The sequence below is a fragment of the Nycticebus coucang genome, chromosome 13 (assembly GCF_027406575.1).
Source record: "Nycticebus coucang isolate mNycCou1 chromosome 13, mNycCou1.pri, whole genome shotgun sequence".
In the NCBI taxonomy this organism is placed as follows: domain Eukaryota; kingdom Metazoa; phylum Chordata; class Mammalia; order Primates; family Lorisidae; genus Nycticebus; species Nycticebus coucang.
In genome coordinates, this window is record NC_069792.1 from 68,245,165 (window position 1) to 68,270,959 (window position 25,795).

At 36.5% G+C, this 25,795-nt stretch overlaps 1 protein-coding gene across 1 annotated transcript in view; it reads left to right on the forward strand.

Annotated features, from left to right (window-relative positions):
- The window catches only part of ZFPM2 (zinc finger protein, FOG family member 2), a 479,651-nt gene that overhangs the window by 226,672 nt on the left and 227,184 nt on the right, over positions 1-25,795 (forward strand). Inside the window, exon 4 of the mRNA XM_053559355.1 lies at positions 7,133-7,251. Within this exon, the coding sequence (XP_053415330.1) occupies positions 7,133-7,251 (119 nt within the window). The remainder of the gene's footprint in view (positions 1-7,132; positions 7,252-25,795) is intronic.

Consider the following 25,795-nt stretch of genomic DNA (forward strand, 5'->3'; position numbering starts at 1 on the left):
TTCATTTAGTGACAACTTCCAACAGTAGGAACTTACACAGTTCGATTTATTAAAGAGTCAGAAGGGATAAGATCACTGCCTGGCCAGCCTGATTTATCAGGGTTTGACTGGAGTACTTGAATAGGGAATGTCGTATTTCAAGTTTATGTTCAAAACTGTAGTTTAGTATGTGTTGTGACTGTATGACTCAAACACTGAGAAGGAAAATTAGAAAAGGTATCTCTAATTTGTAAGAATTGTCACTTCCTAAGCCAAGGAAGTGACTCCTGATCCTGCTTACAGAGGATCAATATAGCATAATATAAATGGCGCTATTTGTCTTCAAATGCAGATGAAACCAATGGTTATTAATGCCTGAGGAAACACACACCATGGCAAGACTATAGTTTGCCTGTGAAGATAATCAGCAGTGAAATGATCGAACCCCCTTACGTATCTGGCAGGCAGCCGTCAAATGGTTAAACTATTAAATAGCAAGGTCTCTGCCATTCTTCAGCCACCTAGGCTGACTTTGAAAATGTTTTGAGATTTGTAGGACCTTTGAGTGATCTTTGAACTCAGCATGACTTTGAGGCTGTCCATGTTTGATACCATGATGTATAATGTCTTCCAACCATGAAGAAAATATAAATATGGGTTTTGACGCCTTCTGCTAGAGTAAGGCCTGATAAACATTATCAGCTAATTTAAAAATTTGGTTATATGTTTAAAACAAATTTCAAACCAATTCAAGTTTTATTTTCAGCAAATGAAATAGGATTTTCTGTCATCTCATTTACTTCCAACTATGCTCTTCTATGACATCTGAGCCTAGAATTATGGGGATGTTTTATACATGCGATATATGTGGATGTCATCAGCTTAATTTTGAATTAAGTTGAAGCGTGACTGCTGGTGACGATTCCAAAAGGCTCACATCTTGTCTGTTCCCCTTTGGTGTGCTACTGTGCCCATATTCTGTACTTTCTAAAGAAGCATCAAAGGACCCTATTAAGAAAAAAAAATGCACACACACAATGTCTTTTTAGCACCTTCAGTGAACAAAGATTTGAGAGTATCTCTGGTAATTTTAAGTATTTCTTTCCACGAGTGAATTTCTTTTATTTAGGCAAAAAAGTGGGCTGATATCTTAAAAAGCTGTGGATGTTTGGTAGTGATTTCTGACTTAGGGCTTTTTTTTTTTTTTTTAAGTGAAGCTATCATAAGTCTTTGAGTAATCACAGACTTTTAAAAGTATGCATTATCAAGAAGATAAGAGAAACAGCCCTGAGCACTAACAATATTATCTTTTACCAAAATTGATTAGTCCGTCCTATGTGTCTCTAATATTTTCTGTGAACTTACCCAGCATGTTAAAAATAAAGCTTCTTTCTGAAGAATAGCTGCAAAAATATGAACTGGGCAGAGAGGGAAATCGTTACTTCTCATCCCGCTCCATAGTTAACAGATGAGGTAATGTATGTAAATGTCGTACATCCAAGGTTGAACAAATGAAGTGTATGATCGCTGTAATACAAAGAGAAAACACATATTAAGACATCTTTCCTTTTGTCTCTAAAATCAGTTTTAACGGTAGTAGAATTGAGGTACATGGTCTAATCAAAATTTCCATCCCATCAGTTGTGTTCATTTTGTATTTTGCATGTCCCAAACTCTATTAATTACCAGGGGATAAACGAAAATTTTAGAAAGATATAGGTAGATCAAAATGTTTATATTTCTGTAAAGATGAAAGAAGCTCCCAAGGGGAAACCAGCAGAGAAGAATTAAATACAGTTGCAGTAGTTGTGGAACTGTAATTGAGATGGGAGTATTAAGGAAAACTCATTTTATTCTAGAATTCAAAGAACCTTTCTAAAGGAGAATGGCTTTGGTGTTGATCTTGCAACATTAATAGGGTCTGTTAGGCCAGACGGCAGAAACAATTCTCAGAAAGGCATAGGGAGAAACTGGAGCTGAAGAGAAAAGGATGGTGAAGAAGGCTTTTGTGGGCACTCATTTGGGAGAGTAGTAGAACACAGAAGTTGCACAGATGTTGTGGAGCAACATATAGTGGGATTGAAAAACAGGCAGATATGGCGGCGCCTGTGGCTCAAAGAAGTAGGGTGCCAGCCCCATATGCTAGAGGTGGTGGGTTCAAACCCAGCCCTGGCCAAAAACTGCAAAAAAAAAAAAAAAAAAGAAAGAAAGAAAAAGAAAAAGGAAAAACAGGCAGATATGTTGGGTTTGGGATGGCCAAACAGGAGGCTGTGAAAGTGGAGTGTTAGTAACGCCACCCTGGCAGGCACTGGGAGTCCGAGGTGGAGGGAGCTTCAGAGTGGATTAAGGTTGGTTGGTCAACTACCTCTGAGTTGATAAAAGTCTGGTAAATGCTCATAAGAAGTATGGATCTGGCAGGTATGGGAAAGGAAGATAGATCAAATATAGGGAGTGGTTTAGATAAAGGAGCCTGGGGTAAGTGACCCCAGACCCTGCTGAATGATTAGATGTGATGAGGGAAGGGTATGGACAAGTTCTTAGAATGCTTCAATTTCTCTTTTCTGAAAAAGTATGTGTTAAGTACTTTGTATATGTTATCTGAGTTGATACAGCAAGCACTTAAGAAAAATATTCTAATTCCTATTTTTCCCTATTTGGGATGCAGAAGCTAAAATTTGGAGGTTCAACTGGCTTATTCCGTCACTAGTTACTGTTCTGGCTTCCATTTTACAAAATGCCTTTCATTCCAAATACTCATGATCTCCATCTCATCCCAAGAAATCTTTCCAGTTATTTTCTTCCTTTCATACATTTTAAGATTCCTTGACCGATCCTCCCCTTCTTTAAATTCTGAACTAGTCCCTCGGCTGCTGTGGAACATTAACATACTCGGTTTCTTCTCTGTGTCGCTCACCAGGCCTTCTATGGTATCTGTGTCTGTTCCTCCATCCTTCTGTCTTTCCAGGGTTTTTTGAAGTCTACGCTGGGTCTTCTATCATGATACCCTCCTTCCTAGATCAACAATCCTATGAGTTTTGTTGTCTAACACAATCCAGTTTTAGTTACTGAATAAATGCCAAAATGTACCCACTCTAGTTAAGACCTTATTTTTGAGACCCAGGGCTGTACTTGTTCATGTAAGTTCACCTGTTTGCTTTCCCATGGCCACTTCCATATCATTACCAAGCTGTAACTCCTCATTTTACTCTGAATTCTTCTCTCCTTCTGTGTTCCCTGTCTCAACAGGGACACGGCCATGGGCCCATCTGCCTAAGTGAGATATCTGAACATCTCACTAGCGATCCTCCCTTTCCTCACTCTTAAAATCTAAACAATCACTCACTTCTGCCTTTTGCTGGCCTAGCTATATGGGTTCTATTTCCTGCAATTCATAAAGATTTGTGTTTGTTTTGGTTGTTGTTTTATTTTAGGGCCTAACACAGTGTCCAGGACAATGCTCAGTAGGTGCCCCCCAAATATTTGTGGAATAAATGAATGAATGACCTAATGAATGAGACATAAAGGAATGAACAAACACATCATATAAGAACTACAGCTTTTCCTTCTGGTTTAATCATTTCTAATATTTTCAAGTCAAACATCATTTGATGATAAGCTGTTTTGAGGATCTGGATCTTTGACTCACCACCCCAGTGTTCTTTTTACCTCTCATAGTACCTATAATAAGTATCTGGGGATAGAAAATCACAGTGTCAAGGGCTGTCCGAGATGGAAAACACCTTACTGTGTTGTAAGCACAAACCTCTCTTTTAACAATGACAGACCAGACTTTAAAAAGTTGTAACTTCTTCAAGGCCATTCAGCCGCTTACTGGACAGGGTTATGGCTAACAATTAATCTTACTTATAGCACAACAGTGTTTCCTGTTTCATGACACTTATTAATTTTTGAGAAAAAAATTAACATATCATACTCTTAAGCCATGTGTAAGTTAAATATAACTTCCATTTATACAATGTTTTATGTCTGTTGCTATCATTAACCTTTGTAGCCTTGGTGGTATATACATGCTAATTATTTGCACTCCACTTGCAGTTTTTTATAAATGCTATTGTGAATAAATGAACATTTTTTTTTTAACTACTTCACCAACAGGAAAGATTTCCTTAAACCTCAAAATAGCTTCTTAACAAGAAAGAAAAGATACTGGGATATGCCTGCTTTGCTAGTAAAGTTGAAAAGATTGACTCGATAACTGGAATAGTTGCTGATCTTTCTGTGATGGCTGTTTCTTTAAGAGCTCATAAAAGTATTTCTAGTCTGCTTAAAATTTTAATGCATAGTCAAAGATACCTCAAAAACTTTAGAGATATTTGGATATCTCTTTATGATCTGCCCTAAGTTTGTAGTTCTTAATCCATTAAAAGACAGGGCTCCTTGTAAATCCACAGGTATAGATAAGGAGTCACTGTTCGACTGAGTCTGAACCCTTTTCAAATGAAATATGTCAGTAGCAGAAAGAGAGGCTGAATTACCTTTTTAAAGGGTTTTCAAAGATTCTCATGATGCCTGTGGTATCATGTAAAAATGACATAACTGGTTTTGTTTAGTGTGTAAAAATAAGCAAGTTATTTGGGAATCTTTATGTAGAAAAGAAAATTCTTAGCTGAGGGATTGAAATGTATTTTATTTTTAAGTGGTAAATTTTAAAGAAGTAGTTTAAAATGTAAGTAAGTATTTTTGAAAAAGTACTGAGAACTCCTATCCAATAGAAATTAAGTTCCTTTTCAAATATAAAAAATTATCCTAAAGATTTAAATAAACTTTATCACGAGTATGCATACATTGGGAAACATTTTCCCAGTGATTCCTTTTTGACATCATAATACATTGTTAGCTGTCTGTGTGCTCTGCCTTTGGTGATGTTTGAATACAAGGTCTCTGATCCCACTGTATAAATAAAATGACTGCACAAGGATAAAAGACATTTTCAAAGGAAAATCTCTTAAATGGGTTTGTTATTCCATTTACAGAAAACAAATTAATATTGTTTCATGCTATCTGGATTCTGAATAATACAAATTTATTATCTCCAATTCTGGAGGTCACAAGTCCAAAATTTGTCTTACTGTGCTTCAGAATTTGATGCTTAAGCATTAATATGTTATTTAATATAAGTGTTCTATTTATAAGAGTATCTTTTAGAAGCCCAGACCTGTTAAATCTTCCTGGATTTGTTTTCCTCATTGCTGATCATCTGTTGATCACCTGTAGTTATTGACACATGCAAATGAAAAAAAACATTGAAGTGTATTTCTGTCTTAATGTAATAGATTCTTCCATTTTCAGTGTATTTCTCAAGTGGCAGAGGCAGGGAATATAAGAAGGATGAATGGAAGCATAGCCCTTGGATTTTAATTTTAGCAGTGAACATGGATTAGGGATGAACTTTGAAATTTTCATTGTTTGGATACAGATAAATTTGTATTTCATAATGGATATAATCTAAGCATTATATGATATTTTAACTGACTATGGTATATGTACTTTAATTTTGGTTTTCAGGATAAATGATGATAAAAATGTGAGAAGTAATGTCTGGTATTTTAAATATTAAAAGAAGGTGACAAATGCTGAGAAATAAAGAAGCATTAAGTGAAGTGAGGTTGATGGTGTTTCTTTAAAAACACCCAGATTGAATCTATTATTTAAATATAACCATTGACTCTAAAAGAAATAAGGCCAATTTAAGGCAATGATTTCATCATGTGTCACCTACCATGATTCATATATAATTTTGAAAATTTAATTACTGAATATATTCCATTCCATATCATGTTTTTCCATTAATTTTCCATTAAAAATTCTATATAAATTTTTGTTTATGTTTTTTCTTATTCCACACCTTCTTATTCTCACGTCTGCTATTGAACAGACTGAGCAGCAATACTGTTAAATTGTATTATTGAGATAATATCTTAAAATATAAAAAAAATTGATATGGTTGTATGGTATGGTAATAGTTGCAAGGGATAAATATCTAAAGTTAATTATTTAAAGAGAGGCTACAATTCCTGATTTTTTTCTGTTGATCACAAATGACACCTAGGCCATTACTGGAAGTGTTGATGCATTCATATATATTTTTACAGTATTATATTATTTTTTAAGCAAGCATTTAATGAATTCCTACTTTATGCAAATTAGTATACTGTCTTTGCTTCCTGGTCCCATTTAATGATTCTCAAATATTACTCTGGAGGAAATTAAAGGAAGAAGACTTTCCAAACTGGGCTTGGTGCCCATAGCTCAGTGGTTAGGGCGCTGGTCACATACACCGAGGCAGGTGGGTTAGAACCTGGCCCGGGCCTGCTAAATAACAATGACAACTGCAATGAAAAATAGCTAGGCTATTTTACATTTTGCCCGTTGTAGCAGGCACCTGTAGTCCCAGTTACATGGGAGGCTGAGGCAAGAGAAGTGTTTAAGCCCAAGAGTTTGAGGTTGCTGTGAGCTGTGACGCCACCATGGCACTCTACCAAAGGCGACATAGTGAGACTCTGCCTCAAAAAAAAAAAAAAAGGGACCTTCCAAACTGATGTTTCCTGAGTGTTTTTGTCCAAACTTTTTTGGTAACATAGAATCCTCCGCCAAATATCCAATTTTTAAAAATGAAAAACTTTGTCTAAATATTTTTTATTTGGAAAACCTTGCATCACCACTTACTGCACATAGCAGTTTTAGCCACTAATTTGAACAAGCTGTCAAGTCCTTCGCAAACTCTCGAGGTATTATCTCCAAGAGGATTGGATAAATATGAGCATTTTAACCCTCAATTACTGTTCTAATGTTTCTTGCCTGTCTGTTTTTGGCATTGGATCCATGCTTTCTTGAGAAAATGGTTTTGTGTCTGGTTCTGAAAGACATACTAAAAAGAGTTGACTTCAGCAGACAATGTGCCTGAAAAGGTGCAAGAAAGAAACTGGACTGAATTTGGATACAGTTACAAGAACATGTTTTGTTTTCCTCTCAGGATAGCAAGAAAAGTCGTGACTTCAGACAAGCATAATTAGATCTCTTTCTATGAATACTGGGGATGTATCGTGCGTGGTAAAACAAACACGCAAAAGCAGTGACTCTTGTTAAGGCACAAGTGAAGTATTCTAAACACCTCTGTTTTCATTGTCTGCAGGAGAGCTGGAGGTGTTTCAGAAGGATGGGGAACGAAAAATTCAGAGTCGTCAGCAGCTGCCAGTGGGAACAACCTGGGGGCCCTTTGCTGGGAAGATGGATCTGAATAATAACTCCTTGGTACGTGGATGTTCCAAGATGGTTGACTTTTAATGTTTTGTCACAGTTCAGACGTTATCTCTGCTTGCTTCCTAGTGAAGTCACTAAAAAGAACAGTTTGTTTTTGCTATTTCATGGACCGCAAAACTTGGATATTTTTCAAGTGATCTGTCTATGACAGTAACATACGCGGAACTTAGAAGGAAGCAGTTTACTCATGCTAAATGGTTGGCTAGTAAGGTAATTTATAAAGGTTATTGCTTTATCTGCTCAGCCAGGCTAACCCCGTTTACATTTAATAATATGTACAATTGCTTATATTTTTAAAATGACAAAAATTAATTGTCATCTATTACAGGTTTACATGCAGAACGAGAAATAAACAACTTTGTTATTCCTTGGTACTATCTGTCTTTAAAAGCAGGGATGAATGATGAGCATTTTAATTGTCGTTGTCAACTTTTTTGTGTAAGTTCTGAGACTAGAAGTCTACCATTTGGTGAGATTATTGTATATAGATAATTAATCAATGAGATGTTTTAAAAAGTAATGGAAAGGTGGAAAATTTTGTTACAGTTAAACCTTTATTTCTTAATTGGATACATTTGTTTCTTCTTGCTGCTGCAGGTGTCTGCAGGATTGTGTGTTTTGGGGGCAGCTCTGTTTTCTTCCCTTTTCCAGCTTCTCAAGGTTGCCAATTCCCTCAGCTCACCACTGCCTTCCCTCCAGAGCCGTCAGTGGTTGATGGGGTCTTGCTCACCTCCACATGCTAACCGACCCTTCTGCCTCCCTCTTCCACATTTAAGGATGCTAATGTTAATTGGATGCACCTGTGTAATCCAGGCTACTTTCTTAGTTTTAGGTCGGTTGAGTAACACCCCGTGTTCCATTTGCTTTCTTAAATCCCCATGCAAAATACCACTGATGAATTCCAGAGATCTAGGATGTAGACATCTTTGGGAGGACATTATTCTACCTACCACATCAGATAATATAAAAATAATAGCTGAAAACATCTCCTATTAATAGCAATAAGACAGATGATAAAATTTGGGAAGAAAAATGTTTCCTATTCCTTAGAAGATCCAGAAATTTTGTAAGTATCCATTCCAATGAAAGTCCTTCTCTCTGAATTTCATTTATGTAGGAGAGTCTAATGACTGTTTAATGATTCAGTCTATGCTATGGGGACACTCCCAGAGGGATTTTGACAAATGTGCTGGATTTAACAACATCGTATTGTTTCTTCAATTTATTACATGAAGGAAATCGTTCTTCAGATTATTAAATGATAGAAATGGATATATGTGGATCTCTGTTTATTCAGTTCCATGTGGCTATGATAGGAGTTACTAATTCAGCTAAAAGTAATTAGAATTAATGGGAAATCTCTGTGTCAGTTACCTTTGAAACAATATGTGAGATTCTGGGAATGTCTTTCTGCATATATTCATGTATCTTCTTATAAAAGAATGAGATAGGGAATTTCACATGTATTTAAGGACCAAACACATTGACTGGATAGACCTTGCTAGCTTTAATAATCTGAGCAATTTATTTTTTTATATCAGATTAATATGAGGGTAAGGATGAGTAGGTTACAGTGCTTGCATTTAAGGTAAAGTTCAAGTTGCAGTTGAACCCATCATCCAGGCGGTGTGCTGTAGACCCTCATGTTGTGCACCTTAGGTGAAAACTGACCAATCCCCCTGCCTCCTCTTCTCTCCCCTTTCCCTCCTCGCCTCTCCCCCCACTTGAATGTACTTGTATTTTTCTTTTGTGTGGGTGTATGGTTGTTTTTCTATTGGTTTCCTATTAGTATTGAATACATTGAATACTTACTTTTTCATTCCTGTGGTGCTTTACTAAGAAGAATGTGTCTCCATCCTGGCAAATACAAAAAATGTGAAGTCTCCATCTTTTTATGGCTGAATAGTATTCCATGGTATACAGGCACCACAATTTGTTAATCATTCATGGGTTGATGGGCACTTGTGCAGATGACTGAAACTGGACCTGCACCTCTCACCACTGACGAAAAGATTTAAGACAGGAAACAATAAAAATCCTAGAAGAAAGTGTGGGAATCTGAGCAAGTTATTCAGGTGGGCCAGTGCAGTTACTTCAAAGAGTGTTTGGGATGTGACCCCACAAACACTGTGGACCTTGGTTTGTTGAGTGATGTTAACAGACTGTTCTAGTGATTCTTTTCAGAGAGCAATATTACCTATCCTGATGTCTCAAGCTAATGAGTGGTAGGGAAGAAAAGAGAAAGATTCCTTAAACATCAAAGGTTCGGTTAAATGCTGCTCTAAACCCATTTTATCTGTATTTTATTTAATTTTTTCTGTAGCATTGCTTAAAACCCATTTAAGCTTCGAGATATTTATCTTATTCCTCACTGTGTATCAGACATCAACACAACCTTTAGTCTTTTCTCTGATATTTCTTCAAAAGTGTACTGTAGCTGAAGTGGCGTCTGTAGTCGATGTGAGAGATGATGACTATCTTCCCGTTTACTGTATAAAAATAATATCTGTATTAAATTGTAATTTTTGATTAATCTTTATATCATTTTCTGTGTAAAAGCAGAGTAGTAGTTTTATGACATTTTTGCCATATGCTCAATTGTGATAGATGGAAAATAAACTTATTAGAAAAAGTTTATTTTTCCATTGAAGTAATTTCCTGTCTTTTTTAGACAGATGACATGACCTTATTTTAATACTCCAGTACCACTCTAAAGTTATTTTTATGCCATATTTTATATGATTCAATTTATACATCAGAAATTTTCAGAACTTTTGGTGCTATTTAAATTGTATATATACAATAATTCTTTATGCAATTACATATGTTATTATGTAAGGTGTAACAATTCTTCATGGAAAATAATCCTAATACCTCAAATTATTTCCTCATAAGGTTTAATTATTCAATTTTAAAATACAGCATTTTTTCCTGTTCAAAATTTAGTGGCTTCACTGAAATATAGTTTTATTGGCAAAATTTTTTTTGACATAATATTCTCTTCCTAGAATTTACTTGTGATTTTATGTCATTAAATGCTAGTGGTACTACCATTGCCACGACTGTTACTACTTTGGTAAAGTGGCTCACATGTGCTGTGGACTTATTTACTTCTAAACAATGTGCAGAGAACTGAAAAATAAGTTAGCTCATTTAAACCTCCAGCAAACCTATGAATTTGATGCTATTATTAAGTATATTTTATAAACGGGAAAATAAAAGCTCTAACATTTGATTCTAGTATCTGCAGTTTTTTATTTTTAATTATTTATTTTTATTAAGTCAAATACACATAGATCCTGAATACATTTATGCCTACGTGGGATACAATGCATTGATTTTTTTTTTTTTATATATATAATCTGACGTGGTTACATCAAACCAATCAACATAGCTTTCGCCTCATTTACTTGATTATTGTGTTAAGACATTTATAGTCTACACTTGACAGATTTGACTTGTACCCTTGCAATATGCTCCATAGGTGTGGTCCCGCTTTTTACTCTCTCTCCATCACCCCCTCTTTCCACTTCATTTCTCTCCTTCATCCTGGTCTGTCTTTCATACCAAAGGTGTGAGTAGCTATAAGTTGTGTTCTGTCTTTCCTACCAAAGCGTGAGTAGCTATAAGTAGGTTTCATAATAGTATCTGCAGTTTTAAAGACTATATCATATTGCCTCCTTGGTTTAACATCTGTGACATAATTTGAACATAAAATTATTGGAGATTTCTTTATATGAATTCTAAATTTATATAAAATATATCTCTGGGGGAAAATATGCAATGATTATAGAAATATGTATTGTTTTCCTTTATTGTGATAGAGTTCTTGAACAGTTTGGGGTAAATTTAAAGACTTCTGCAATTTTATTACTGCTTTATCATTTGGACAATAGGATATATTTTATATTATGAAGATAGTTTTTTTCTATTAAAATATATAGCCTAGTGACCCTTCTTTAGGCCAATCTTGAATCAAATTTGGATTAGTACACTCTTTTAAATTGCATCTTTGCCAACTGATGTAATGTTACTCTGCTCAAACTCATGGTGTTGGCTCAGGAGATTCAGCACACTAATTAATCCAACACAGTAATTAATCGAGTCACCATGCCAGATGTCAAATCCTTTTTATATCTTTCAAGTCCCCATCTTGAAGTGCATTAGCAATATGCCATCTTCTGCAGGAAGCCTTTGCAGACCAGTTATTTGGATATATAGAGAACATTTCAAAAATATAGTCTGTAGGGAAACACCAAACAAATCAATTTGACAAAAACTTATTCTTGGAGTCATATAACTCATTGAACATAGCAATAGATTATCTCTTCCTAATAGATACTTCATGTTTTAAGATTTTAATATTAATAATAGCGGCAGAAGAATAGTAAATACGTTAATTGGGCCAGATACTGGTCAAAGTGCTTTACGTTTTTTATATCATAGTTATTACACAAGTGTAAAAGAAAGGAATATTTATCTCCTTTGTTACAGGGGATAAAACTGCTACTTTGGGAAGTAAGGTAACTAGCTCCAGCTCAACTTTTTCTGATTCTAGAACCCATACGAATGCTACTAGAATCGTAGTATTATTATTCCTATGTCTGCAATATGGGATAATATTAGTGCCTAGCTTGTAGGAATTTCACGACAACTAAATGAAATGGCAAATGTGAGTTATCAACAGATTTCCACCACTGTTATTAGTCAGTGATCCATAGAGATGCACCCACTGAAATATGTTAAGTCTAAAACAGAAAAGACTCTCCCAATTAAACACACATCACTATAGACATTGGTGTTTGAAGATCTTACATGCCTGAACTGGATGGCTTACGGAGGGCATTGTCTTAGTGTTTTCCAGAGAAATATCACAGGACATGTATGTACATAGAAAGAGATTCATTGTAAAGGTATCGGCTCATGCGATTGTGTGGGTTGGCAAATCTGAGATCTGCACCATGGACTGGCAGGCTGAAGACCGGGAGAGCCATGGGGCGGACGAAGTTCGAGGGCAGGCCGTCTCCTGGGGAATTTCTTCCTGCTTGGGGAGGCCAGGCTTCTTGGTTTATTCAGCCTTTCAGTTGATTGGATGGGGCCTACATATTAGGGATGGCAACTTGTTTTACCCGAAGTTCCATGATTGAAGTGTTACTTTCGTTCAAAAAACACCTTCTGAGTTGATACATAAAATTACTCATCACAGTCTCCAAAAGTCTGCAGTATTCCTCAAGTTTCAGTGTTTTTGAGGTACATCTTCATGCCCCTGAAAGATTTACTAGCAATCAGTGAGCCTAGCTTTCTTTTCAGCATCCCACCTCACTTCTAAGAAATAACTTCCATTAAAAGCTATCATGGTAGCACAAACCTGGTGTTTTTCAAAGCTTTGAAATTTTATTCATTAAAAAAAAAATCAAAAGACCACTGACATGGAAGAAATTTTTTAAGTTGCCTTAAGTTTTGATCAATATCTTATTTGTATATGTTTTATCATTTCTATATTCATATGTTATGCTTTTAAAATGTTCCCAATATTCTCCCAAAGACAAAGGTCCTTGTAATAATCTCAATTTCAGTTGTGCTAGCACATGGCAGTATTTAATAAATGTTAAACAACCATGATTATTTAGAAAGTTGGGTGTCTTCAATTTAAGTGGCATTTGTCTTCTCTTGCTTTTGAATAATCAACTGTCAGTATCTAACTGTCTAACTTATCTGAGTGGATTCAGCCAACTGCTGGAATCATGTAACGTGTATACTTAGTTAAATAGAAAGTCCAAGATTACTTAGACAACATAACCTGTTGATGAGACAACTCATCATAACCTGTTAAATTCAGCAAATGAAGTCTGATAGAGAGATACCATTTTATTCTGTTCAATTGGAATAGAACCTGGTTATATTTTCCTGCAGGGTATTATGATATTGAATTCTACAAATATGAAATATATATATATACATATATGTATGTATGTACACATACACATACACAGAGGGTGTCAAAAATGTACACATATTTAAGAAATGAAGAAAGTGTATTAAATTTGTAATACTCAAGTCATGTTTGACATCTGTAATTATAAGAGATGCTCAACGTGACTTGTATTCATCTTCTATTATCAGCATATATTGGGTATTATAATTTTAGTACAGTTTTTTCCTTTCTAAAAATGTGCATACATTTTTGGCACCCTCTGTATGTATGTGTATGTATGTATATATCTGTGTGTGTGCATATAAACGTATATATATATGTATATATACAGGGCCCTATGGACATTTTATTGACCTAATAACGAAATAAAGCATTAAGCTGCATCTGAAGATTTTGAGATAGTTACCTTCATGGAAATGTGATTGAGGAAAGAATTAGAGGTTCCTGGTCTGCATACTTTTAATTAGAATCATTAATCACCTCCATTTTTTCCCTTCCAGTTTCATCTTTCAGCATTGCAAAGATGTCTTTGATCTCATTCATGGCCATAGTCTTCCATCCCATGCTTTGCCTTTATAGCCAAAGGCTGCTTAGTGGACATATCATAACTCTCCTATCTAAGCACATTTTCCCAGTCTTAGATGAAAACTTGCCACAAACTAGGCAATCTGGAGGTGCTGGAGAACTCACTTTCCCAGAGGTAATCCTCAACCAATGTGGATAGAAAGTTGGTGGAGTAACACCTCTGCTTCTCTGCTTCTTTGTTAGGACATGAGATGAGTTTACGATGTCTCTTAGAGTTTTCCAGCAGAATTGGTCTCTAACAAGCTTGCCACTGCATGCTTTCTTGGGCTGTCTTTCCTTTCCTGCTTACTTCCCCCTAACCCTACTGGCATTTTCTATTCACATTCACAATAAACTACTTGTAATTCAATCAGTCTCAGTGTAATCTTCTGCGGAAGCGATACTAAAACAGCCTCTAAGGTATAACAATACAGAAAATATGAAAGCAATATTCAAATTATTGTTGAGACATTAGAGGAGGTAGATGAATTTAATCTTTATTATTCAATTTTGGACTTCTACCCCTGGCATACAGTAAATACTCTGTAAAGTAAAAGTCTAACATAACTGAATTTACTTACCAGAACATTCTCATTGACCCACCCATATCTTTGTATCTTTATGCTCTCAATAACATGATTTCTAATTCTTCTGAGGCATGACTGTTGTTGGGTATCATGTTTCTTTTCATTGATGTCAACATGGTGAATGACATCTTCCTCCTTAACATCCGTTTTAATCTGGGCTCAGGACTACCACACTTTCCTACTTCTCATATCTCTCTAGGTCTTGGCTCTTTTTAATTTAACTGTGCGTGTTTCCCAAAACACTTCTGGCCTTTCTTCTCTTCTCCCTCTGGTCCCAGTGCCTCAGGGAGCTTATCCACTTGCAAAGCTTCAGCTACTAATTTACAGATGACATTTAAATAAAAAAATCTGTAACCTTGGCTTTTTACCCTTTCTCTATTAGCACATTTCAACTGTTTTGCAAGCCTTTCCCACTTAATTCCTCCCCCTAAATAGTCACAAGGAGAGTTTATTCCTGTTTCCACGGCTGGCCTTTCTGCCGTGTTCCCTGACTTGTAACTTTCAGTGACCTTTGCTCCAGGGCTCTGCGTCTCCTTTCCTGCCTCTGCAGAGAGTTCATTCTGGCGGTTGTCCCACATTTTTCCTGCATTCCTACCTTCCCTTCGCAATCTCAAATGCTTGTTCACACACAGTTACTTGCTCCTACCTACCCCAGCCTCCGTTTTGTACCTAGAACTCTTTTTTGCCTCCTGTTCAGAGTCAGCATCTTCCAAGATTCCCCTTTTCACATCCAAAGACAAAGTAGCATAACTCCTGTTTTCTCACTGTCCATTCTTTCTTTTCCTACTGCTGTGGGTTTAGTTCAAAGCTCGTGCTTATCATGATATTCTTTTAATGTTCTTTCTGCCTTCCTTATCGCTTTTTTCTTTCCTCAGATCGCAGGATGTCCTAAAGACAAAACTACAGAAGTCACTTCACTTGTGTGTTTCAAAGCTTCCTAAAAGGGGATAAGAGAACCCAAATATCTCAGTAAAGTCTAGACAGGCCTTCACAATGCTCAGTGGCCCAGCTCTTACCACTTGTCCACTGTTACGTAGACTTCAGCCATCCTTGTCTACCTGCAGGGCTCTGCGTGTACCCTTTTCTCCCATTTCTGTGCATTTGGTTGTGTTATTTTATTATTCTAGAAACCTGTATGCCCCCCTCCCATCTCTCTTCCCTCTTTATATCAGTTACTGCAATTCATATATGAAGACTGTGCTCAAGGTCACCCCAAAAGTAGATCTTCCCTGAAGCTCCCAGTTTGGAGTAAATATTTCCCTGATGCTTTAGCTTAGTAGGATAAGAGCAGAGATCATATAATGACTCTCTCTCTCTCTCTTTTCTCCTTTTTTTAGTCTATCTCCCCTGCAGACCATATGTTTCTTGTATCGATATTTTTTATTCTTTCATCCTTCTTACCTTGAACAACATCTACCTTATAATAAGAGCTCAACCAATAACTGTCTAATGAACGAGAACATTAACATCCCTTTTTTCACTATTCCGCATATCAGGGAATGTTACACACCTCTCCTCATTCAGCCCTGCATCCTCTCTCAGCCTTTCCGCCCATTCCTGTTAACTCTGCTCTAGCTTCATCTGTCCAACTTAGCAGTGCAGTTACTACAGTAAATGCTATCTTGTACTCGTTTTGTGTGTATCATCTTTTTATATTTTAATCTCATTTGAAAGGAAAGCTCGGTAAGACAAGAGAACTATGTCTACTGATATTTCTTCCGTTTTTATACCATAAGGAGATATGTCCATGATAGTCGCTTGATATATGTTGACTAATTTCACCGTAAGATTTGCAACCCTCAGAGGCAGTTAGGGAGGTTGAGGTGTTGAGCCTATCTAGGTAATTGTGATTTGTTTACAACAGAATCAGTTTTATATCCCTCACTATGACATGGGTGAAGGCCAAGAAGGTGTTCCGCTCAACCATGCTTTCTGTGAAGTTTCATCCAGCATCACACTTTCCAGTGACAAACCATCTGGGAAATTCCATCTGTCTCTGCTTGGAAACTGAGGTGGCAGTCGTCCACTGTGAACAATTTTCTATTAACTTCTTGGATAAGGTCAGTCAGATTTATACTGAATTGATGGGAACTGTAAGAGCAGGGTTGTTCCAAGAGAAGACAAATGTACTGATTCCTCTAATTGGGCTTAAGCCAGTTTCATTCACAGATGCCCTGAGGTTCTAGTAGTGCAAGGACTTACAACCTTTTTAATTGTACCCTGTTCCTCTTGGGAAAGGTTGGTGAAACTCATTATTGATGGAGGTTGTAGATTTGCCCCTTAGGGAGGGCAAGATCTTGACTTCTCTAATACTCTGTCTGCTTTGTGGAGAATTAAGGGAAACAGTGGACAGGGAAGCTGCTCGAGGAAGACATGAAGGCAAGGCATTTATCACTGAAGAGCCTTGGAAAATGATGTGTGGGCCTGTTTTCTAGAATTAGGGCAAGGTTTTGTGTGTGTGGAGGGGAAAGTACTCAGGATGAAGGAAGAAGGTGGTGTGGAGGCCTGAGTAATCAGAGGCGTCATACTGAATGTGAATCACAGAGGAAGAAATCAAACATCAGCAATTTAGTTCACAGTTCAAACATATAGAAACAAGCCAGAGAGGTCAGTTGTGTATTGCTATGAAGAGGTTGGCTGTATTCTAATGCAGACATTGTTATAATGTTGGCAGTGGATGAAAATATACTGTCATGTGGGAAAATAATGTTGAAATGAACACACAAATTGCACCCTTCCTGATAATTTTTACTTGCCTCCCAACTACACCTTTCATGTGTAGCTTGTCTGCCTGCTAACCTCAATATCCTTTTGACTAATTTTTTTCACCTAATGGTCAAGTCTTAGCAGGTTTTTAATGGTTGGACTTGGATTTGAAATCTAGGAACACAAAGACATGATTCCTTACCATAGATAGACCATAATTTTATTTAGGACCTAACTTACCTCCTCTGCCTGAAATTTGAAACATATTTTTGCCTTTGGGTTATATAGCTAACACTGTTTATCAATATTGAGGCCAACTTTGGAAAAACAAAAACTTTTTCTTTTTTTAAGATTATTCATTGTTCTTTTTGCTAGACCTTTGAGGAGAACTTTTATTGAAGGTGATGTTTTCAGAGAGTTATTAACATGACTATTATTGTTTTCCTGTTAATTTAACTAGTGTCTGTAGGGGGAATTGTTCCTATCATTTGAATATGATGGAAGCTGCACTCCTGAGAGTGTGTGCATAAAGTTGGCAGTAACCGGGGGCGCTGTCTTTCGCCCCGAGTGTGGGCATAAGGACAAAGTTCATTGGTTGATAGCTTCAGTTCCTCTTAACGGATTTGTCATCATTTGTAGCTTTTGTCCCACACATCAGGTCCCTCACGTGCATTTTCTTAGCACAGATTTCACTGCCACTGTCTCTTCTTTGGAGTTGCCCATAGGAGATATGACGAAGACCTGGGGAAGAAGAGGGTGGGTACGTAGAGTCCTCACCTCCCTAGTGAGCAGGTGGTTTGTAAGGTATAACTCTATTGTCTTAATAAAGCAAATTATAAAATATAAATCTTGAAAAATACCTTCTTTCTAAAGGTGAAGGTAAAAATGAGAAAGCACTGTGAGGTGCAGTTATCTGAAAAGTCAATTAGAGCTGTCTTCTGTCACTTGCTATTAGATCTGGCACATTGACCAGAGTCTATCTACTGATTTATTTTTTGAAGAATGGCCATTCTATAACTGGTTAAAACCAGTTAGCTTGGCCTGGTGTGCTTACTTGTTATCTGAATGATTAAAATAAATATTAAGCCATTGTTATGAGGATTTAGCAGCAATCTCAGCTCAACACAGAAATTAATACATTGGTATCTTGGAAATGATAACTGTACGATTAGATATTAGTACCGTTTTGTATTCCTTCATTCTGGTCTTAAAAAGCAAAATTGTTCAGGAATAACTCTTTGTTAAAATCTCATAACACATTAGACTCTGTTTTAAATCTAATTATTGGTAGGTGTTCTCAGGATGGCATTAACCCAGGATCACAATTTGACTGTAGTTCTCACTGGTCTTGGCAATCTTTGTTACCCTCTGAGGATTTCCTGGTATATGCAAGTGTGAGACCCTGTTCTACCAACTCCTCTACATCTCTGTGTTGATCTTGTGTGATGGTCCAGAGGCAAGCATTCTTTTATATATTTCCAATAATATTAAAATCAAGTGATATTTATTACATGCTTCTGGATATTTTTGAGATTAATTGAGAAACTCTCTTTTGGCAATTTGCATCTTTTTACCTGTTAAGTATTGACTTTAAAGTTGTTCTGTATTATCCATTTACTCTTATATCTGTTTTCTTCTAAAACTCTTCATCCTCATTTGATGTATCTGTGGTTCCTTCATTCTAGAAATGTGTGTTATCTTCTGTGCCATTTTGTATATTTTGTATCACTTCATATTTCAAAGATTGGAAAACCAGAGTCAAGCACAGGGCTGTGCTTTGTCTCAGGCTTTTTAGTCTTGGTTTCTAAGAGCCAAAAATATAAGCACAGCTTAGTTAAGTGTCTCTGGCATATTCTTTCTCATAAGGCTACAATGAAGGAGACAGCCAGGTCTATGGTGTCATCTGAAGGCTTATGTAGGAGAGGGTCTGCCTGCAGGCTCACTCAAAGGGCTGTAGACTCAATTCCTCCCGCAGTGGGCCTCTCCAAAGGCAGCTCATCATATGGCAGCAGGTCTAGCTCCAAACAAGCAACTGAGAGTTAAGGGAGGGAGTCCGAAGCAGAAGCCACAGTCTTTGAGAACCTTTATCTTTTAAGTGGCATCCCATCACTTTTGCTCAATTCTTTTCATTAGGCCTATCTCACCCTGAAGGAAAGAGAATTACACAAGGCCTTGAAACCAGAAGGTTAGGATGACTGGAGAGCACCTCAGAGGCCATCTACCACAGAAAATAATTTGCATAAGTAGTTACCTGACCTCTAGATAGGGAAAGACTTTCAAATACTTAGAGCAATGGGAGAAATCATGAGAAAAAAAATTCAATCGATTTGAAAAGAGAAAACAAAATCATAGAGTGTAAAGTATCATAACTAAAATCGATGATTAATAAGTAAAATGTGAAAATGAGATAGATTTTGTTCTCATTTCTGGAAGTAAATATGGTTTTCCACATACAAGGTGATCAGTAGCTGCTTGATTAACTTACTTCGATGATAGAGTAAGGTGAATTAGAATACATAAAACACGATTTATACAAAATCCGGTGAACATTAGGAAGAAGCAGCAGAGTGCTGAGTGTTTCTTCTCCTTTGGTAATTTTGAGACACATACACTAACCCACTGTAAAGATCAAAAGTGAGAGAGGAAGTGCAGGGAAGAGCCCATGATGGGGTCAGAATAGCCTAACGCTACTGCTGGGTGTTATTATCCCAAGTGGATGTGCTATCTTGGGTAATCACACATGCTCTCTGTTTCCTCGTGGATAAAATGAGGGTTATTACACCAGCTGCACATCATAGAGTTGCTGTAAAATTATATAAAATTATATGCATTTAGTCATTTTGAAAAATACACAGATTGTTAAACAAACCCAGATTACTTTTTATTACACCTGTGAAAGGAACACAGGTTTTTGATTCCTTTAATTTCCCAGACAGTGCATCTAGCCTTTTCCCTTCTGTCCTCTCTCTGTACATTCTTAAAAAAAAGCAATGTAGTTTTCATCATGTATCATACATCCTCATTCGCATGTTCACACATGTATTCATACACACAGGCCCACACTGATTAGCTAGCCGGAGTATTCTGAGAACTCATTACCTAGAAAAGTGCAAGGTATGTGCTTAGAGTATTTATCATCTAAATAGACAATCATCACAAAAGCAGAGGAAAAAGATACACAGTTTTTGGAACACGAAGAAGGTTAAGTGCTCAGACTGCTTTTTGAATTATTTTGGCATCTTTGTATTTTCTTTTTGTAAGGATTTATTCTTCAGAAAGCATTTCTCACATGTATGATTGGACATTTCAGACCATTAGAAAAGTAATTTCCCTGTCTGATTGACTTTTGAGTTAGGTTTGTATTTTAAAATGTTAACTCAATTCTTTATTTATGGCACTTTAGAGCTCTACACAGCTCTACACAGGAGTGAATAAGGTGGTCAGAGCACCACAATGGTGCACCGTGAAATAGGAAGCAATGGGGACAGACTTTTGGAAGAACGGAGGCATTTCTCATGCCTTAAGTTTTAGCTTTTATTAAGACGCCAACAGAGACCGTTTTGTTTGTAGGCCTCATTAGCCTACGTGTAGTAGGTGAGCTTTGTCCCATGAACAGGAGCAGCAAGAATCCTCAGGTCCTGACTCTAATCTTGATGTGACATCACCACTGCTCCTCTGAAAGCCACTGCGGCTCAGGCACATGGGACCCACTGTGCACGTGGAGGTACCAAGGTGATACCTGCATCTGAACTAAGCACCAGCACCCAAGCCCATGTTGAATAATGTCTATAGGGAGGAAAAGGGGGGTAGTAACATTTGTCTTTATTTAAGAAATTCAGAGGTGGTCAAAAGAAAGTTTGTCTTTTACTTTCAGCCAAGAACTTAGGTACTTTTATTCTTGTTGCCTTTCTGGAAAACTTTATGAAAATGACAAGTCTTCAGAGGAGGCAGACAAGTGCAGAAGTGTCCCCGTCTCTGCTGATACTCCAGGAGGAGCAGGGTCAGAGAGGAAGAGTGCGTGATGAAAGGCACACGGTGGTGGCTCCATTACTTCATGAATCAAGTGGAGGCATTCTGAAAAATGTTTCTGTTTGGTTGCAGCCATCTATTTTTTGGTGTTAATCTGCGCCCTATGGCAGGGTTTTGTGAAAGGAAACAATATGCGGTCGTATCACCCTCCTTCCCCCCAATTGTTGTAGCCTCTGTCAGAAGGCTCCGAGGATGATGTAGGTCTGTATCAGCCTGATAAGGGAAAGAGGATTCAGAATGGCTTTGGAAAGACTCTCTGGGAGGAGAGTGTGCTGTTTGGGGCCAGGCGGCCTATGGAGGATGGCAGAGGAGCCCTTAATGGGATCCTAAGGGTTCAGTGCCAAACCTTCCACTGCTTCTTAAAGATTTTCACATGGAATATTTTAACGGAAAAATTCTGTGATTATCAGAGGGGCTGAGGTTCAAGATGCTGTTTTAAGTCATTGCCTTCATAATCTGTGATTAGTCAATCCAGGTCAATGACACAAAAAGGAACAAAAAGGGGGAAAAAATAGCTCAGGAAACTGCTCAGAGTAGATATTAGTTTATTTTTATACTTTTGATGATGAGTTTTCAAACCATTGTTATCATTAGCTCTGTACTAGTGACCAGCACATTTTATGACTTACTGTAGGTTCTGATTTTATGGCTAGATGAAATATGAACTATCTTTTATAATACTGATTCCATTTTGGCAGGTTTTTGGATCCATGTGTGGTTCAGTTAAGCTGTTCCGGAGCCTAATGTACCTTTGTTACTGGGATTTTTGAAAGGGGATAAATGTGTTATTTTTGCTTAATTAAAATACCCATTAAGTGTGTCAAAAATAATTCATGCAGCTAAGAGAATTCTGATGAGCCTTAAAAACTGATCTGTTGTTCATAGAACAACTAAAATAAAGTCATTCTTGCCACATGATTGCACGAGGGACTTTGCCTAACAATTGCAATCAGTGTAACCTGGCTTATTGTACCCTCAATGAATCCCCAACAATAAAAAAAAAAAAAAGTCATTCTTGCCTTTAAAGTCTTTCTGTACCTGCGAAAAACACAAAGACAGCTGAACCCCTAGGAAATAGAACTGTTATATTAAGCGCACCATAACGTATGTATATATGGAGAGCCATTAGTGAGTAGAGGCAAAAGTGCAGTTGACATTAAGTTAACGCTTTGGTAACTTTAAGCATCTTTAGGCTTATAGAAGCTCTTAGGATTTTTTTCTATTATTACTTCTTTTTCTGGTGGTCTGCTGTTTTATGAGTAAATATATAGGCGTAAACCTTAAAAACAAAGTGTTTGTCAGACGGATGTCAGAGAGGTAATAATGTCATATCGTGGCTAGTCCAATGCTTGGTTAGCTGCCTGGAGGTGAAGTGTGCTACTCTGCTGAGGCCTCACTAATGGAGAACAACTTTCTTCAACTTTAATATCTTTGTTGGGTGAGTTTAACTGGGACTCTAAACTTTTGGTTAGAATAATGTGTGAGTATATGAACAAAGATAGAAGAAAAGTAGCATGTCCATCAAGGTCATTTTGAAGTACATTTTCTTTCTTAAAAATAAGCTTTGGAAAGATAGAGCTATTTGGCTAATAAGGCTCATGCTTTATATTTGTAAACAGCCTTCAGATTTTTATATGGTTGTGTATTTTTACTTGAATTGACCATTAAATAAACTTGTTAGCAGGGGCACTTTCTAAACTCTTTGCCATTGGTTATGTAAGGGTCTGGATAAAAGAGTAAAGATGGACCCATGTGATATTGTGTGCCTTCCTAGTAAGATGTTATTTTTGTCATTTTTTACAATCAAATGAAAGGATAGTAGAATAATTATTTTAATTATTAATAACTCTTTCAATAGTCTTCTCCTGCATGCATCTGCTAGCAATGAAGTCACTAAAATTTATTTCTTTCTCGAATGTGATAGAAGTTTTGAAGGAAAACTTGACTTGGTATTTATTAAGTGTGTAATGTCAGTCAGGAACTCTGTTAAAAAGTGTGGTACAAATATATGAATTCTCATCAAGCAAAATTGCTTCTTGTATGAATATTTAAATAAAACTTAATTCTATCTATAGCTTTTATTTATTTCTTAGGCATACATGCTTACCACACAAAAAACACGTATGTAGGCATGCACACATACACATATAGTATGTATTTGGCTTTTAAGGCAGCAAATAAGATAAAAGTAAATAAATTTATATTTCAATTTTATTTTATTGATACTCTTAACTTTTTAAATAAAGCAATCTCATGAATTAAAGTATACTTCTATTGTTTAAAGAATTAAACAGTCTAGGGTGGTACCTGTGGCTCAAAGGAGTAGGGTGCCAGCCCCATATGCTGGAGGTGGTGGGTTCAAACCCAGCCCCTGCCAAAAAATGAAAAAAAAAAGAATTAAACAGTCTGGGCAGCACCTGTGGCTTAAGGAGTGGGGTGACAGCCCCGTGTACTGGGGGTGGAGAGTTCAAACTTGGCCTGGCCAAAAATGCAAAAAAAAAAAAGAATTGGCCGGGCGTGGTAGCTCACACCTGTACTCCTAGTGCTGTGGGAGGCCAAGATAGGTGGATTTCCTGAGCTCAGCGGTTTGAGACCAGCATGAGCTGGAGTGAGCCAGAGTGAAACACCGTCTCTAAAAAAATAAAAAATAAAAAAAGGGCGTTGTGGCAGGTGCCTGTAATCCCTGCTACTTGGGAGGCAAAGGACACGAGAATCACTAAAGGAAGAAAGGAAAAGAAAGAAAATTATAAAAAAAAACTTCAAACTAAGAAGAGTGAAAGCCAGCTGAAATTGAAAGCAAAATAAAAAAATTTAAAAAAAGAAAAGAATTAAACATGCTTAAACAGTATATTTCCTGTCATAGATTAGACATTATAAATAGTAACAATGAATCTAAAATTATTTTAGATAAACACAGATATAGCTAAATAAAAATCTTATTATTTTAGTTCAAGGTAAAACTTATAAAGATATTCTAATTTTGCTATAGCCTGGAATAAGTATAGAGCACTTAGATCTGTAGGAGGGAAATGATGTATATAATCCTTGACTCTGCAGAGCTTTATAGGAAAACTCAATTTAATCAAAGTGGCAAATGTGGTAAGAACGAAAAGAAAATGTGAGAAATGACAAAAATATTCAAGTAAAGTGCTTTTATATTAACTTGATATTTTTGTCTTTATTTCTTCTATTGTACATTCTCCATGAGCAAACATAATTATTGAGAACTGTCTGTAGCCTTAACTAAGATAGTGTAACAAATATTTTTGCGATTGTATAGCATCCAAACAATTTAATTGAATTAAGGGTACTGAATTTTTAGTTTTCAGTATTTACCTCCAGACTTAAGAAATAGAATGGTTTAGTACTCAAAGAATTATGGTGAAATATTGCTAATATTGACCACAAATCTTACACACTATTTGATTGTAAAAGACGAGAGGGTACTCAGTCTTTTGATCATTATTTTTATATTTCCTTAGCTACCAAGAGCTTTGAAGAGAAAAGCACGGCATCTCCTTTCAGTTGCTCTGACAGCATCCAAAGGAATAAGCAGCTGCTATTTTAGTTGCATCTTCTGGACAGTCCTACAAGTGTCTTTTAGTGCTTGCAAAGTTATCTTAAAGTTGAAAGGAAAGAAATCAGTAGCAAGAAGGAAAAGTGCAGATCACTTTAGCTAATCAATTACTACAATCTAATTGTCTCTTATCTTATTTTAATGAATTGTTTTACCCCTGAAAAGCACTGTAATGTGACCTGAATGTCTTTTATCATCAAACAATTCAGAGCACTTATTTATTCATTTTTTTATTTCAAAATAATAAGGGGGTATGAATGTTTTTGTTGCAGGGTTAGAGTCAGGGCTGTCAATGTGCCCATCATCCAAATAGTATTCATCACCCAAATAGTGTCCATTAGACTTGCTGGCTGGGTTTTTCCCCTACTCTCCTCCCCTCTCTTCCCCTCCTGGTTGATTTCCAATGCTTTTACTTCCTTCTATATACTTTTGTGGCCATTGTTTAGTTCCAATTTCTTAGAGAGTATATGAAGTGTTTGTTTTCTGTTCTTGAGATACTGTGCTTAGGATAGTGGTCTCCAGTCCCTTCCAATTTTCTGCAAAAGGCATTATTTCATCCTTTTGATGGTTGAATTTATAATATACATGACATTTAAAAGTTTCTCAATAATTTCGTTTCATTTTGCAGATGTGATTTCATCTCAAAATCTATGTAATCCTCGCTCACCAATTGTAAAATGATGATTGTTTTAAAAATCTAGTGACCCTCACATGATAAAAGTATTAGATTTCGTGTCCACCTCACCTGGATATTAATATTAACAGTATATTGGTAGCAGAGCCATGCTTTCATCCCTGGAATATGTCGGAATCAAGCAGGTTCCAGAAGAGCTTAAGTTAGAATTTTGTTTCTTTATAATACTTTAAGAAGAATGCTGTACATTGAATGCAGTTGAATAGACCAATACACTGATTAAGAAAAAATGATGTACCTGTATAATTCCACAGGCATTAATTACATTTTTGTAGATTCCATTGATATTCATAGTGTTCATTACGGCATTAACAATCTGATCCTAAATCAGGATGAATTTGTTATTGTTTATGAAATGGTAGGTAAACCTTCCTTAGATTATTTCTGTTAACCATGCTCTCATCCATGATATGAAATGTAATGATATTAGAAATAGCTAAAGA